General features: G+C 63.8%; 2 protein-coding genes across 12 annotated transcripts in view; one reads left to right on the forward strand and one right to left on the reverse strand.

Moving 5' to 3' along the window:
- The window catches only part of MARK2 (microtubule affinity regulating kinase 2), a 54,680-nt gene extending 46,338 nt beyond the window's left edge, over positions 1-8,342 (forward strand). For 3 of the 10 annotated variants that reach the window (XM_020887681.2, XM_020887685.2, XM_020887686.2), the window contains exons 13-19: positions 137-315; positions 640-737; positions 1,506-1,667; positions 2,294-2,551; positions 3,609-3,635; positions 5,544-5,588; positions 6,222-8,342. In XM_020887681.2, the coding sequence (XP_020743340.1) occupies positions 137-315; positions 640-737; positions 1,506-1,667; positions 2,294-2,551; positions 3,609-3,635; positions 5,544-5,588; positions 6,222-6,582 (1,130 nt within the window). In that variant the 3' untranslated portion in view covers positions 6,583-8,342. The remainder of the gene's footprint in view (positions 1-136; positions 316-639; positions 738-1,505; positions 1,668-2,293; positions 2,552-3,608; positions 3,636-5,543; positions 5,589-6,221) is intronic. The other 7 variants (XM_070457536.1, XM_070457535.1, XM_070457538.1 and 4 more) reach the window with 7 other exon arrangements.
- A 187-nt stretch (positions 8,343-8,529) lies between these two features.
- RCOR2 (REST corepressor 2) lies at positions 8,530-13,755 on the reverse strand. Of its 2 annotated transcripts, XM_020887695.2 has the most exons (12): positions 12,901-13,752; positions 12,133-12,189; positions 11,774-11,854; positions 11,478-11,530; positions 11,232-11,393; positions 10,996-11,120; positions 10,829-10,898; positions 10,525-10,740; positions 10,152-10,229; positions 9,956-10,013; positions 9,587-9,816; positions 9,056-9,469 (listed from the first exon to the last, which is right to left on the reverse strand). In XM_020887695.2, the coding sequence occupies exons 1-12, from the start codon at positions 13,025-13,027 to the stop codon at positions 9,155-9,157; spliced, it is 1,572 nt and encodes a 523-aa protein (XP_020743354.1). In that variant the 5' UTR covers positions 13,028-13,752; the 3' UTR covers positions 9,056-9,154. The 2 variants fall into 2 exon arrangements, with proteins under 2 accessions (XP_020743355.2, XP_020743354.1); XM_020887696.2 differs by lacking the exon at positions 9,587-9,816 and having other exon boundaries at positions 8,530-9,469; positions 12,901-13,755.
- Between the last annotated feature and the right edge of the window lie 1,176 nt (positions 13,756-14,931).

A 14,931-nucleotide genomic window follows, 5' to 3' on the forward strand; every position in this document is an offset into this window, starting at 1 on the left:
GGGCAGCTCACTGTACTTCCCTCCAACTCTGTGAAACGGGGTTTCTGGCAACGCGGTAGGAAGGATGAAACACGTGGTGGGTTTTCAGCGTGCCGCTCTCGCCCTTACCGTTTCCACCGTCCCTCTGGCCCAACAGCTGGCCCTGCCATCCCCACTTCCAATTCCTACTCTAAGAAGACTCAGAGCAACAACGCAGAAAACAAGCGGCCTGAGGAGGACCGGGAGTCAGGACGGAAGGCCAGCAGCACAGCCAAAGTGCCTGCCAGCCCCCTGCCCGGCCTGGAGAGGAAGAAGACCACCCCCACGCCCTCCACGGTGAGCCACGCCCCCTCCCCCCTCCTGGCCAGCCCCACCCTCTTTCCCCGGCCCTCACACTCCGCTTCTTGCTCTGGGGCCTGTCCTCTCGAGGCAGCTCCTTCCTTAAGCAGGCCCAGCTCCCTTTGGCTGCCTGCCTGACCTTCCCTCCTGGCCCACTTGTGCTTACTGTAGAAAACCTTGCCCCCCAGAGTCAAAGCAACATCTTTTCTCCCCTCCAACCCCCACCCCCCTCCCACTGCTCATGGTAGAAAGGGGAGGAGGGAGCCGGTTTTGTGACCACTTTGGTTGTCTGTGATACAGCTCTTCCCCTCTTCTCCACAGAACAGCGTCCTCTCCACCAGCACAAACCGAAGCAGGAATTCCCCACTCCTGGAGAGGGCCAGCCTCGGCCAGGCCTCCATCCAGAATGGCAAAGACAGGTGAGAGGTCTGGGCCCTGCCTGCCGCCCCCCCCAGAGCCACTCCCCCAGCGGTGACGTCTGTCAGCAGCACCCCTCCCCTCCCACTCCCTGAAATCCCGTCCTGGCTCTGTCCAGTCCAGCCGTCCACACTCCAGCACCTCCCTGCTCTCCCGCTGTCTCCTCCCTGTGCTCCGTGACTGCTTCTGGTGGGGTACCCAGTGTGACTCCATGAGCATCTCAGCCGCCTTCTTGCTTCTTGACCACAGCCAGGGCATGGCACCTGTGCTGTGCTGGGCATCAGTGCCCCAGGGACCCTGGCTCAAGGCAGAACCCAGAGATGCCCATCTGAAGGGTGTGCACATTGAGGGTGACTCCAGCTATGCCTGTGAGAGCAGAACCCCCCAGCCTTGCTGTCGGTGTTGAGTTCCTGGCTCCTTGTCTTCTGCGCTTAATGAAAACTCCCCTTGGCAGCACCCTGCTCTTTCTGGCGACAGTACATCCTTGTTCTTAGAATTCCTAGCCCGGGGGCAGTGGCCTCCTGTCAGCCTTCCCGCACTCTGGGTTTCCTTCCCCAGGCTCTGGCCCGCTCGCCCTCCTTGCCCTGCCCTCCACCCCCCAGCCTTGCCTCCCTGGGCTCTGACTTGTGCCCTGTTACTGCTTCTGGGCGTGACCTGCATCCTGCCGAGGCTCCCCTCTGGCCCTTCCCGCCCTGCCCTTGCTTCCTAACCAAGCCTTCTGCCCCCACCCGCCCCTAACCCAAGGCCTCTCCGCTGCTTTTGTCTCCTAGCCTAACCATGCCAGGGTCCCGGGCCTCCACGGCTTCTGCTTCCGCCGCAGTCTCTGCGGCCCGGCCCCGCCAGCACCAGAAATCCATGTCGGCCTCCGTGCACCCCAACAAAGCCACTGGGCTGCCCCCCACGGACAGTAACTGTGAGGTGCCGCGGCCCAGGCAAGTGTGCTGGGGCAGCTGATGCACCGCTGCCCTCAGCCTGCCCCTCCTCCACCCCCCACAATTTCTTCCCACCTGGGGGTCCTGCTTTGTTCTTGTCATCTTAGCCACAAGAGACAGCTATCTTCTGCAGCCAGGAAGTAGAGGGAAGCAAAAGTAGCTTACCGTCCCTCTTCCCCTCCAGTTCTCCCTCTCAGAACAGACATGCACGAAGCCGCCCCAAGGCTCCAGAAGGAAGCCTTTTTGTTCTGAGCCTTCCTGGACTTCCTTAGGACCCAGGGACAGTCAGCATCACAGGGACTCAGTCCTTGAGGGCTGGTCAACATTGTCCCCTGGAGGTTCCAGTCTGCCTCGCTCCCAGGGAGCCACTCCTCTGCAGCCTGCACTGCTCTCCACACACGGATCCTTCCCTGCCTCCCTCCCTCCCCGAAGCCGTCTCCTCTCCCCCCACCTTACTGGTGTCCTCAGTGGTCACATCCCTTCCTTCTGTGTCCGCTGTGATGGCTGCCTCCCTCTGCCCTGGCTTCCCCTTCCCCTTTTCCCACCCCAAGGCGCTCCAGCCGCTGGCAGGGGCCGTCTTCTTGTGCCCTGATGCATTTCCCCCACCCCCACCTCTTTTCCCACAGCACAGCCCCCCAGCGTGTCCCTGTCGCCTCCCCCTCCGCCCACAACATCAGCAGCAGTGGTGGAGCCCCAGACCGAACTAATTTCCCCCGGGGTGTGTCCAGTCGAAGCACCTTCCACGCTGGACAGCTCCGGCAGGTGCGGGACCAGCAGAATTTGCCCTACGGTGTCACCCCAGCCTCTCCCTCTGGCAACAGCCAGGGCCGGCGGGGGGCCTCGGGGAGCATCTTCAGCAAATTCACCTCCAAGTTTGTACGCAGGTGAGTAGGGGGCCTAGGGCAGCAGAGAGACTGAGGTCAGGCCCTGCACCTGCCTGGGGGAGGGGATGAGAACACCTGGTGTTAGAGCTGGGGTTAGGTCCCTAGGGGGTTAGAAGTAGCCTCAGGAAGCCTGAGAAAGTGAGTCTTGTTGGCACCTGAGGCGCTCAGACCTGTCCATCCCTCTCAGGCCTCCCCAGCTTCTCATACACACCCCTTGTTCTCTGGCCCAAGCAGATGGCCGATGCCGCCTCCTCTCTAGGAGAGTGTGAACTCAGATGCTAAAATAAAAGCCCCCCTCTTCGCTCCTGGGTTCCCATGGAAACTTATATTTGGTGACGCAGCTGCAAAGTCATGAGGCCTGAGCCAGGCTGGGCCGGCAAGGAGAGTTTCTCCTGGTCTCTTGTCTCGCCCCGTTTGACCTCCTTGCTCCCCACCCAGTTGGTTTTGTCTGTCGCAGTCATATTTGTCTGCTGGGCTGGAGGCGGGGGGAGGCGGGGTGGTGTGCCAGGCTGGAGGCCACGAATTAAGTAACTGCTGGGGGCCTAGGGTGGCTCCCATGCAGCCTGCTGCACTCTTGACGCTTTCCGGTGTGGGAGCCAGGGTGGAGATCCTCTTCATGAGGTTTCTCACTCCTGGCCCCTGATGACCCATAGAAACAGCGCTCCTCCTTGAGGTGCATCCAGCAGTCCCGCCTCGTGGGGTGCTGCCTGTCTCCATCCCCCTGCTTCCTCAGCCATCTTAGCGTAGCTCAGGATACAGCAAGCAGGAGGCTGGAGAGAGTGGGTTTGCCTGCCCTTCCTCCTGTCCTCTTCCTCACTCAGCTAGCCAAGCCAGGCTGGGCCCCTTTCCACCTCGGGATACAGCTGTGGGGCTGCAGGGTGGGGCGTGAGCAGATGGGGGTGTCTGGGACTCTAGTCTCGCTGAGCGGCTCTTCCGAAAGTGGGGTTGACCCTTGAACCTATAAAGCCCACTCCCCACCTGCTTATCCACATACCGTCTTGTTGGTTTTTTTTTTTATTTCTTTTTTTATTTTGTCTTTTTTTGTTTGTTTTTTTAGAAATCTGTCTTTCAGGTTTGCCAGAAGGTAGGCGTTGAGCCCGCTGTGTGTGTGTGTCTGTGTCCCGTGTCCTGCCTCCATCACTAACGCCCCTCTGTGGCTCTTGCGTCCTCCTCCATCTGCTAACCATGTCCGTGTGGCACTCTCTCTGCCATCTTAAAGGGAAGGCGACGGCCTCTGACAGGGTGGCCCACGAGGCCACGTTTGCCCACTGAGGGCAGATGGCTCTGAAAACGATGGGCCCGTCCCCCAGTGAGGGGGACCTTTTCAGGGAATTCTCCCTTTAAGATTGTCTCCTTCCCCTGGTCCCCTGCCCCGGGTTTTGGTCACAAACGTGGTGGGCTCCTCTTCCGGCCGTTTTCCATGTCTGTGCATGCGCTCTGAAGAAGCTCCACCCGGGTCAGAAGTGTGTCTGGGATGGTGTCTCACTCTGGGTCTCCTGGGCCTCCTCTTCCCTGGTGCCCTGAACCGCAGGTCCTCTGGGATGGCAGGACTTCAGGGGCCCTGCGGGGACACTGGGGTGTCCAGGCTGGTGCCTGACGCCTCGGGCACGAGGAGCCTTTGCCTCTCGAGTGGGGCACAGCACCCCCTTCTGGCAGCTCCGTGGAACAAGCCCACCCCTCCCCCACCCCAGCAGGCCTCGGGCCTCCAGCCTTTTCTGGGCTGCATCCTCTCTGGCTGTGTTCTCCAGTTATGGCCTGTGGCTTCCCGAGAGCCAGGAGCTGGGACATCCTGCCCCTGTGCCCTGGCAGCAGGGGAAGATCCTCCCGCACTCAGGCGGCTGCCTTCCTGGGCCCACTCCTGGCTCTGTCGCCCCCAGCCCTGCCTTCGTCCTGTCTGGAGGGCTGGGTGGGCCGCATACAAAGCTGAGGAGCAGGTTGGAGCCCTGGTTCCCCAAGGCCGGCCGCCCAGGCCCTGCTCTGGGGCGGGGACACCTGACAGGCATACGGTGCCCGGCTGACAGACGGCTGAGACAGGGTCTCCAGGCTTTCCTCTTCCACCCACCACTCCCCAGCTCTTCAGTGCATGGCTGGCTGTTGACTCATGGGGCCCCAGTGGGGGCCTGCTCTGCAGGGTGCCTCCACCCACGGGCAGAAGCCAGGTGGGGCCCGAGAGAGCAGCCAGGCTCCTTCCCCTGCTCAGCGCAGGCGCCTGCTCGCAGCGCGCTGGTTTGCGTTCGTGTGTCTGTCGTCTCTTTGTGTTCCTTTTACATGTGCTGCTGCTGCTCTTTCTCTCCTCCGTCCTTGCTCTCCTCTGCACCCCCAGTTCCCCGGCTCCAGGCACCCATCTTCCAGCCAGGAGCTGGAGAAGCCGCTCAGCGGGGCCAGACCTCTTCCCCACCCACCCTCCCAAGGTGTCTGCCCTGCCCTGCCCTGCCCTCCGTCTCCCTTCTGTATCAGCAGATGGCCTGGCAGGCAGGGGAGTTATAAAAGAGGGAGGCAGGCCTGTCTCCAGCAGGCCTTAGGGCCCTTCTCCCTCCACCATCCAGCCCCAGGCACTGAGCCCCAGGCACACTCCCAGCAGGTCTTAGCCCTTTGAGCCTCCAGAGAGATGCCTCTATTTATCCCCTCGCCCCTTCCCTCTAAGAGGACCACAGTTCTGAGACCCAGTCCTGGGGCCCGAGGGCAGGAACCCCTCCCCAGAGCCCTGGCTGTGGGCTGTGTGCTCCATGAGCACACGCACGTCCACACCCTCCTCCCAAGCTCCTCCTCGCTGGCAGGAGGGGCAGCCCTCCCCACCGTGCTGGGCTCCCTGTTGGAGAGGGATAGTCACGCAGCCAGCATGAGGGGCTGCGAGCCACTGAGCCTCACGGCCTGCCAGTGATGGGCAAGTGGCCTTCTGGGCTTGGGTCCCGCCCACCCACCGGTGGCACCTCCCCAGACCCGCCCTCACAGAGGTCCCAGCACTAAACTCTCCCTCGCTCTGTTTTTTGAGGAACCTGAATGAACCTGAAAGCAAAGACCGAGTGGAGACGCTCAGGTGAGAGGGCTGGAGCCGGCGCCGGCCCTGCGCGGGCCACCGGGCTCGCCACGAGCCTCCTGCTCCTCTCTTCCTTCTGCCACACGGCTCTCCTCCCGTGCTTCTGCCCTGTCCCCACCCTCGTGGGGCCTCCCTCTCCTCAGAGCACCCCTCACCCCCACCGCAGCAGGTGTGGGCCCTTCTCCTGAGATTGGGTAGATTCTGGAAGCAGGAGCCCCAGGCCGGGTGGTTGGGGCTACAGACTCCCACCCCCGGACAAGCTTAGCTCTCGTGAAGCAGCCGCTTCTCTCTGTCCAGTCTGTGAACTGCTCGGGGCTACTGTGCAGTGCTCCCCGTTCTTCCCGGGCCCTCTCCTCTTCAAAGGAAAGCATGGAGCTGTCACCTCATCATCCCTGGCTAGGGGCTGGCTTCTCCTCCCCGCTCTGCCCTGAGAGACGGGGGTGCAGGACTGCCCACCCTGCTCGCCCCGCTCTGCTCCCCTGGTCAGCTCTAACGCTCCCTCTTCCAGCACCGCTGCCTCCGGGGCACCCTCCCGCTGTCCTCTCTGGTCTCAGGGTCCATCTGCCAGGGGGGTGCTCCCGTGGGTGGGACACCACGGCCCCCGCCTGACGCCCGCCTCTGCCCTCTCCGCAGACCTCACGTGGTGGGCGGCGGCAGCAATGACAAAGAGAAGGAAGAGTTTCGGGAGGCCAAGCCCCGCTCGCTGCGCTTCACGTGGAGCATGAAGACCACGAGCTCCATGGAGCCCAACGAGATGATGCGGGAGATCCGCAAGGTGCTGGACGCCAACAGCTGCCAGAGCGAGCTGCACGAGAAGTACATGCTGCTCTGCATGCACGGCACGCCCGGCCACGAGAGCTTCGTGCAGTGGGAGATGGAGGTGTGCAAGCTGCCGCGGCTGTCTCTCAACGGCGTTCGCTTTAAGCGGATATCGGGCACCTCCATGGCCTTCAAAAACATTGCCTCCAAAATAGCCAACGAGCTGAAGCTTTAATAGGCTGCCAGGAGTGGTGGGCGTGGAGGCGGCCAGCTGGACTTAGCTGCTGGGGCCGGCGCTCCGCCCGCCTGGGCCAGACTGCAGAGATGGATCGGTGTGTCTCCCCTGCTGGCACTTCCCTCCCCACCCTGCTCAGTTTTTTCTTCCATGTTTGTGGGGACGGGAGATGGTTCTCTCCCCCTCCCCACAGTTACCCCTGCCCAGATAGCCCCCCTTCCCCCTCTCTCCCACAGGAGGCAAAGGAAGGGGGGAGGGGTGGGGGGGCAGGGCTCCCCCTCGGTACTGCGGTTGCACAGAGTATTTCGCCTAAACCAAGAAATTTTTTATTACCAAAAAGAAAAAAGAAAAAAAAAATTTCCCAGCGGCCACCTTTCCTCCCTGCCCCATTGGGACAGTCGAGACTGGATCTGTGGGGTTTCCCGGGAGGGTGGCTCAGGGCTGGAACACTCTCAGGCAAGAGTGGTGGAGTTCCCTGTCAGGCCCTCCGCCAGGCCCACTTTGGGCTTCTCCCCTCTCCTCTCCTCCTTCCCCTCCAAGCAAACCACCAGAGGTGGCCTTCCCCTGACCTCAGGCCCCTGGGCTGGAGGCCTGGGCGGCTGGGGGCTGGGGCAGGGGTGCTGGCGGCGGCCTGGGGCTGGCAGGCTAGGCGCGGGGCTCGGCCTCCCTCCACACTGTATCCTCTGCCCCTCCTTCCCCAGAGGCTGGGCATTTCCTTCCACAAGCTGCTGTGGGGACGTTCGTTCCCCTCCTCAAAAAGTCTGTGCCATCTTCTCCCACCCCCTCCTGGGTAGAAGGCGGGGCTGACCCCAGGGCTGGGAGAGGGGAGGGGACTGCAGGGCAGATGGGCTCCCCGGCCCCCGGGGGCCGCCCGGGCTGCTAATCTCCGGAATAGGGACGATGGCATCCTCCTTTCTGGAGAGCCTTTGTCTGAAAGCACAGCCCCCTCGCCAGTCCTCTCCCCGCTGCTCCTCTTCATTGGCATTAATCTGGGCACCAGCTAGTTCCATAGCAGTGACTTCCCTCACCACTCATCTCTCGGCCTTGCCTTCTCTTCCTCACACTGTCGCCCCTCCTCTCAGGAGACACTGCCCGGGGCCTCCAGGGCCGCCTGGCCGAGGCTGCGGAGGGCAGCGGGGCCCGGAGCCTCTGCCCTCCACGGGGCTGGGGGGCAGGTAGGCCAAGGGCCTCCCAGCTTGCCGACCTCCACAGCCAGTGTGGGAGTGGCTGGTTATGGGCGCTTGGCTGGTGGCAGCCGCTGCATCCCTTAATTTATTTCTCTGCTGTTTCTGTTCTTGAGAAATTGGGGGAGGGGGTCCTAAACAGAGGCTGCCTCTACCCTGACCTGAGTTGTACATTTTTTTGTGATGGGTTTTATTTTTTATTTTATTATTTTATTTCTTTTTTTTGATTTATGATGACTCCACCCCTACTCATCACCCCACTCCCAGGCCTGGCTCCATGGCGTGTCGAGCCCTTGGGTCCCAGGAAGGGGCCTTGCCAACCTCAGCCCTCCCGCCCCAAGCCCTGACTGTGGGCTCCGGCTCCTACCAAGGGCTCCCCCTCCCTCCCCCCTCCTCCTTCCTGCCCTATGGAACAGCCCGGGTGCTCCCAGGGGCCCGGAGGGCAAGGCTTGGCTCCCAAAGGGGGTGGTGGCCGGGGGGCTCCCAGGCGAGGTGGCCCCTCCCCACCCAGCCCCCTCCTGCACTTAGTCTCTCCTCTGGATCAAACACGTAATAAAGAGAATGTTTGGAATCTGAGCTGCCGCCTCCTGTTTCTTATCCCAGCTGGGCAGGGACCCAGGCCCCATGGGCAAGATACAGACCAACCCACCTGCCTTGCTGGGGAGAACGGATTTCTGTCTGGGGCCTGGGGAAAGGACAGTGCTGGGTGGCCCTGTGGCCCCGACAGAGACACTCAGCCTGGGACCCTTAAACCAAAAGAAGATTCAGTGAGCTTGAAGGTTTTATTTTTAAAAAAACATTGAAAAATAAACCCATGTCTGCATATGTTCCCAACCCTCCTTTCTCTAGGTTCGTGGGCGGGGGCGGGGGGGGGGGGGGCACCCTCAGAGCTCCTCAGCACTCCCCACCTGGCCCCTGAAGACTGGAGAGCTACCTCTCCGGCCCCAAGGGACCTCTGCCCATCTCCCCCCTCCAGCGCCCTCCCCACCTCACCCAAACTTATTGCTACAAGAAGGCAAAGAGGAAGAACAGCCAACACATTAAACTGTCCTCACCCCCAGCCCCCACACTATGGTCACTACCCCCTACACATGAAGGGCAGGACCAAAGGCCAAGCCCTGGCAGCCTAGGAGGCAGCCGTTCCAGTCCCAGCCAGGAAAAGAAAGTACCCTCAGGCCAGCTCACAAAGCCCCAGACCCTGGCCGGGCTTGGCCACTAGAAACAACGTGCAGAACCCACAGGGCCAGCTGTGCCTGTCGTAGCAGCTCTGGGTCCTTGAAAGACCTGGCGCGAGCTCTAGTCCCTTCTGTCCTTGGTGAAGCCGGAGGTCCCCAAGGACGCCCTGCCGAGGGGTTCTGGAGCCTCTGGTTGGCGGAGAGCCTCGGGGCTCAGAGCGAGGGTGCTGGAGGCTCCAGAGGGGCTCCAATCAGGGTGGGTGGGGGCTGAGGGCCAGGGCGGGCACTGTGGCGGGAGGCAGCCAGGGCAGGGCGGATGAGAGGTGGCGGCGGCTGGTTGGGGGCCAGCCGGGGCTGAAGGAAACGGCCCTGCTGGAGTGGGGGTGGCTGGCGAAGCAGGGTAGGGGCCGTGGGCAAGGGTGGCCTCAGCAGTGGGGGCGGCTGGGACAGCGAGGCGGGGGGTGGAGGAGGGGGCGGCGCAGGGGGCCCCGATCGGGGTCCCGATGTGGAGACGGATGTAATCTGGACCTGAGGGGAGACAGAAGGGTGAGAAACCAGGTTCGAGCAGGCCCTCAGCCCAGCCTTTAAGGACGGAGGTGGTTCCTCTCCTCTCTCCTCTGCAGCATTTCTCTCTCCCCTTCTCACCTCATCATCTTCCTCTAGGGCTGGGGCTGGCAAGGGAGCCCCTCTCCTAGCCTCCTCCATGGGGACCGGGGCTCCAGGGGCCCCATCCTGCTCGGCCTCCCACTCCTGCAGCACCTCCTCCAGATTGAAGCGGCGCCGGTAGCTCACAAAGAAGGTCTTCACCTGGGTCAGAGTCTTGTTCCCAATCACCTCTGCAATAGCCCCAAAGTCTTTGCCATACCTACGGATGGCTGCAAGGGTCAAAAGGGCAGCAGAGTGTGAATACCGCCTTAGATCTAGTTACTTCCCTGATCCTTCCCCTCTGCCCCAGCTCCCTGGGGGGAAGGAGACACTCCTGGGGCCCTCTGTTCTCCCCAGAGCCTCACCCACCTTGTACGGCCAAGAGCTGCTCATCTGTGGTCCAGCGGGAGTTGAACTTGGTATTGGCCTGCAGAGCAAGGCATGGATCCTTGAGGCTCAAAAATAGGGGAACAGAGGGCCTGCTCTCCAAACCAAACTCCCCTTTCTTGCTCTGCCGCCAGCCAGAGTCCCTCCTGCCCCCCTGAACTTGGAAGAGCAGCCTCACCTCAGGCGGGCGGAGTGGATCAATGCCGCCCTCCAGGGCTTGGCGGAGGCTGCTATTGGTCTGCTTCATGCTTTGCACCTGGGAAGGTAAGTCAAGGGAGGGCCATCAAACTCCACGCCAGGAGGCCATCAATAGCAACCCTCACCCAGCCATCTACCTCATCTCATTGCTCACAACCCCTTTTCAAAGACCAGCGTTATTTTTTTTTTTAATGACCAAAAAAGAACATCAAGTTACCCAGAAGCCCAGAGAATGGGGAAGATGCAGCCTTGGCAACCACACAACATCCCTTACAGCTCAGCTGCCCCCAGTCAAGAGTTCCCAGCTGCTGACTGTCCCCTCTCACAGCTCCTCCTTTCCCTGGGCCCCCTACCTGGCGTTTGAGGGAGATGAGCTGTGAGTCAAGGCCTCGAAGCGTGAGGTTGGCAAGGTCAGGGCTCCCCGACACTGCGGTGAGGCCCTCGGGGCTCAGGTACATGCCTTTGGGCGGGCGCCTCCGAGTTCTCAGTGGATGATGGCGGTACTGGGAGCCCTGGGCCTCCTTCTTTCCTGGGCCCGGGCGGGTATTCAGGGGCCGAGAGGGCAGAGGCTGTCAGGGAAAGGAGAGGAGGTGGGCGGTGCAGAGCCCAAGGAGAGGGCGGGCCAGCGGGCGGGCCAGCAGAGCTCTGCCCCCTCACCTCTCTCTTGGGGTCTCCAGCGTCCGGCTCCCCCTCACTCACGGCTCCTCGTCCCTCTTCAAGCTCATCGCTGCTTACACAGGGGCCAAGGAGCGGGTGAGGCAAGGGCTAGGGCCTTCAGGACCACCATTTACCCCCACCCACAGCTTCCCCAGGCCCCCCCCCACCTGTCTTCCTTGTCCTTTCGGCCCCCAAGCCGCCGAGCCTGTCTGTCCATCACACTGGTCCGGCTGCGGGTCTTCTTCCAAGAGTAGTAATACTTCACCAGGCTGGGAATCAGCTTGTCAGGCAGCTGGGGGTAGGGGGCAACCCAAAGGCTGGAGCCCACCTAAGACTCCAGACCCCGGGAAGGCTTATCAGAAAGAAGGGGCCAAGGAACGCCGACAGGGGTGGAGGGCTTTACCATCTGCTGGATCCGCTGGAAGCACTTGCCATGGAAGCCAAAGGCCTGTTCAAACAGTACTTTGTCCTCTACCGTCCACTCATCCGGGAATGGGGTGAAGTTGGCCAGGTCAGCCAGCGACTTCTCTACGTCGTGTTTATGCCACAGGAGCATGCCCAGTGCCTGGCCCAGGAGACAGGACTCAGGCTCGGCTGCCCCCAGCACCGTGCTGTCTCCTTCCCGAATCCCTGCGGGGCCGAGGCTCACCTGCTCGATGTTGTAACCGTGCTTCTCCTTGGCCATCGCAATGTACTTGTCAACTGCAGGGGCGGGAGGAGCCAGCTCTTGGAGGAGGGGTTACAACTCCTAACCCAGGCCTGTCCAGACAGGGGTATGCCCCCAGGGACTAGGCCCCTGACCCTGAGCCCCAGGGCAGGGGTTGAACCCACATGTCTCGGCCTCTAGCCCACTTCTGAGAAGAGCCGGCCGGCAGCTGACAGGAGAACCAGGCCCCCAGCTCCCAAGGGTAGGCATGAACCCAGCCAGGGTCCCACCCCACTCACGCTTGGCATCTGACACACAGTGGTTGGGGGACCACACCAACATCCCCTTCAGCTCCTTGTTACTGTAGCGTGCGGGGCTCTCTGAAAGGCAAAGGACACCCTCACCCAGGTGGCCCTGGCCTGGACCCATGGCCAGAGGGCAGCAGAGTGAGGCCTGTGAGGTGAGGCCCGAGGGGAAGGAGGGGCAGAGAAGCAGACAGGAAGGCCGAGCAGGAACTAACTAACCATGACACAGGGCTGGCCACCCACCCCCGCCTGCCCCACCAGTGGGCGCCAGTCAAGGGCTCCCCCAGGTGGGGCCCAGGGCCAAGCCACGGGCCCTCAAGTCCCCTCCCTTCACAGCCTGTCCTGCCACTCACCAGGCTTGCACTCCGGAATTACGGCCTGGTAATTGGTTCCAACGCGGATCATGCTGTCTGTGGAGCCAGGGGAAGGCAGTTAGGACTCCAGGGAGGGAGGGCGGGAGGATGTGGCGGGGGAGGTGGCTGGCCTGGAGTTCTCCTTCCTGACCACCCAGGGCCCCCACCTTTGAGGAGGCTCACTTTTCCCTGACCATCTCCTCAGTTGCCCTCAGTCACAGAAGCAACTGGAAAAGGGAGAGACTTGCCTAGCCATAGCCCTGGGGGGGGGGGGGGTCGGCGTGGTGGGGGGATAGGGGCCAGTTTTAAAGCCCAGGCCCAGCAGAGCCCTTTGTTCTGACTTGGTGGGGGGGGAGGGGGGGTTGGAGGGCTGCCCCTAGACCTGGACCACAGCCCTGCAGGGAATCCAAGGCTCCTCCCCACCACATGAGCCTCACGGCTTGGTGTGGAGGTGTCTTTCCAGCCCCTGCCCTGGCCAGACCTCAGTCCCCTGCAAGGTGGTAAGGCATGAGGAGCCTAAGCTGTGAAGGGAGGGACGCCTGAGTACGTCAGGGGCTGAGGGCAGGGAGGGGGCAGGCAGGGCCGCCTCCCGGCAGCTAGGGGCCCAGCCTCCAGATTCCCTGTGCCGGCTTGGGGGCAGCAAAGCAGAGGCTCCGAATCAGGGAGGGCAGGAACCATGCCCAATAGTGCCCCTGGGGTCGGCAACTCTCCCCCGCGCCGCCCCCCCACCCGGCCGGTGCGCCTTTAACCCCAGGCTGCCGGGCTCACCGTGCGAGTGCTCCTCCTCGCTGCTGTCATCCTCCGAGTGCGGCTGTCCGCCGTTGGGCGCCGTCTTGGCCCGGCTGCGGGACAGGATCCCGGAGCCCGCGCTCGGTTTCTCCATCACCGAGGGCATCACCCCCGCCCAGCTGCCCCGGGGGGCGCGGGAGCCTTCGCAGAGCCGCGGTGGTTGCCGCGCTCGCCCGGAGTGCCGTGCCCGGCCCGGCCTGGAGGGGTCGCCACTGAGGCTAGGAGAGGCAGGAGGTCAAGCGTGGCTAGGGTCCGGCGGGGCAGAAGCCCAGCGGGCAGCCCGGCACTCTCCGCGACCCCCAGAGGTGAGGGGCGTCAGAAAAGTTTGTGGAGAAGTGGGGTACGCGGGGGAAGAGCCGCAAGGGCCGGTGCGGCTGCGGCGCGCTCGCTCTGTACGCCCCCACGGAATTGGGGGCTCCCCGGAGAAGTCGGGGCAACCTGCCCTCGGGGCGCCCTGGAGCCCCAATTGCCCGCCTGCCCACGCAGTTCAGCAAGCGAGCGCTGCGGCGCAACTGCCGCCCGCCCCCGCCCCTCCCCGCGAGCTCCGCGTCTCTCGGCTGCACCAGGATGCCCCACTCCCCGGGCGGGGACCCCTGTCCGGACCAGACCCCCGCCTGCGACGGCAGCCGGCGGCGGCGGCGGGACGGCGCGCACGGCGCGCGGCGCTGGGGCAGAGTTGCCGGGAGGCGGGGGAGCGCAGCCGCGGGCGCCGCCTCGCACCCTCGCCGGCGCGCTCGCTCACTCGCTCTCCCCGGCGCGCTCGGGCTGCTCGCTCGCTCGCCCGCCCGCCCGCTCTCCGCCGCCGCTCGCTCCTCGCGCACACAATGAAGCTGCTGGCAGGGAAGTAGTGCCGGCTGCGGCCTCAGCACCCCTCCCCCAGCCGATGCCTCCGCCAGCTGAACATCTGGCCCTGGGGTGGGAGGCAGGGCCCGGGGGGCGGGGCCTGGGGGCCGGGGCTAGACCTCCGGGGGGTGGGGTCAGGACCCGGGTGGCGCGCGCTTCCCTCTGCCGGCCCCCGGGGCTCGCAGACTTGTCCCCCTGGGGGAGACCCTCTGCCCCCCCCACCCCCAGGAGTAGCCAGGGGTCAGCCCCACCCACGCGCACACCAGCCCCACACAGCAGCGGGCTCGGGTTACCGCCGCCTGCCCCGGGGGCCCTGAGGCCGCCTGTCCGCCCGCCCGCCCGGGTGGAGCCCAGCTTTTCCTTCCATTTCCCTTCCTGCCAAGGAACTCCCCACCCCCCCCTTCCGCAGGGGGGACCCCCCCACACACATACACACTTCATGCGCTCTTGGGGGCCAGAGCGGATGGGAGGCCGGACAGGCGAGGATTGAATTCCTCCAGGAGCTACCGGGCCAAAGAGCCTGGCTTCTGGTGTGCATCTGTGGGTCCCCAGGGGTCACCTCAATTCCCTTTAACGGCTGCAATGCGCACCCCAAAACAGTGGCCCATGGGGTTGCGGGATGGGGCGTGGGAAGTGCAGGGGAAGACCTGGACTGCAAATTGGGGGGCAAGCTGGGGGTCTGTCCTCCCTGGCCCCCCCACCCCCGCCCCGAGTTCACTGTCACCCCAGCTGGGAGCAGCAGCCCCCTCCCCCAGGACGAGCACGGGCAGAGTGACAGACCGGGAAGCGGGTAGCGCGGCACAGACGGAGAGGGGGGAGGGGGTGGGCAGAGACTTTCAAAGCCAGACCCAGCCACCCTGCCAGGCACACAAAGAGCCAGCACACACACCGGCGGCGGCGGCTCGGAGCCTGCGAGCCGCGCTGGTGCCCGTCCCCGCCGCCCCAGGCACGTGCTGCGGCGCACACAGGCCGAGGCCCCCTCCCGCCCGCGGCCCCTCCCACCCGAACCCCGGACTCCCAGACGCACCTCCGCCCGGGCACACCCCGCTGTGCCCAGGCTGAGCCGAGCCGGCCCTCGCACCCTCCTCTCCCTTCCCTTCCCTTCCTCGGCCACTCTGTAATCAGATTCCTAAATTTAGAAGCAACCCCGGGCCCAGCCAGGGGTCC

The sequence above is a fragment of the Odocoileus virginianus genome, chromosome 28 (genome assembly GCF_023699985.2).
Source record: "Odocoileus virginianus isolate 20LAN1187 ecotype Illinois chromosome 28, Ovbor_1.2, whole genome shotgun sequence".
NCBI lineage: Eukaryota > Metazoa > Chordata > Mammalia > Artiodactyla > Cervidae > Odocoileus > Odocoileus virginianus.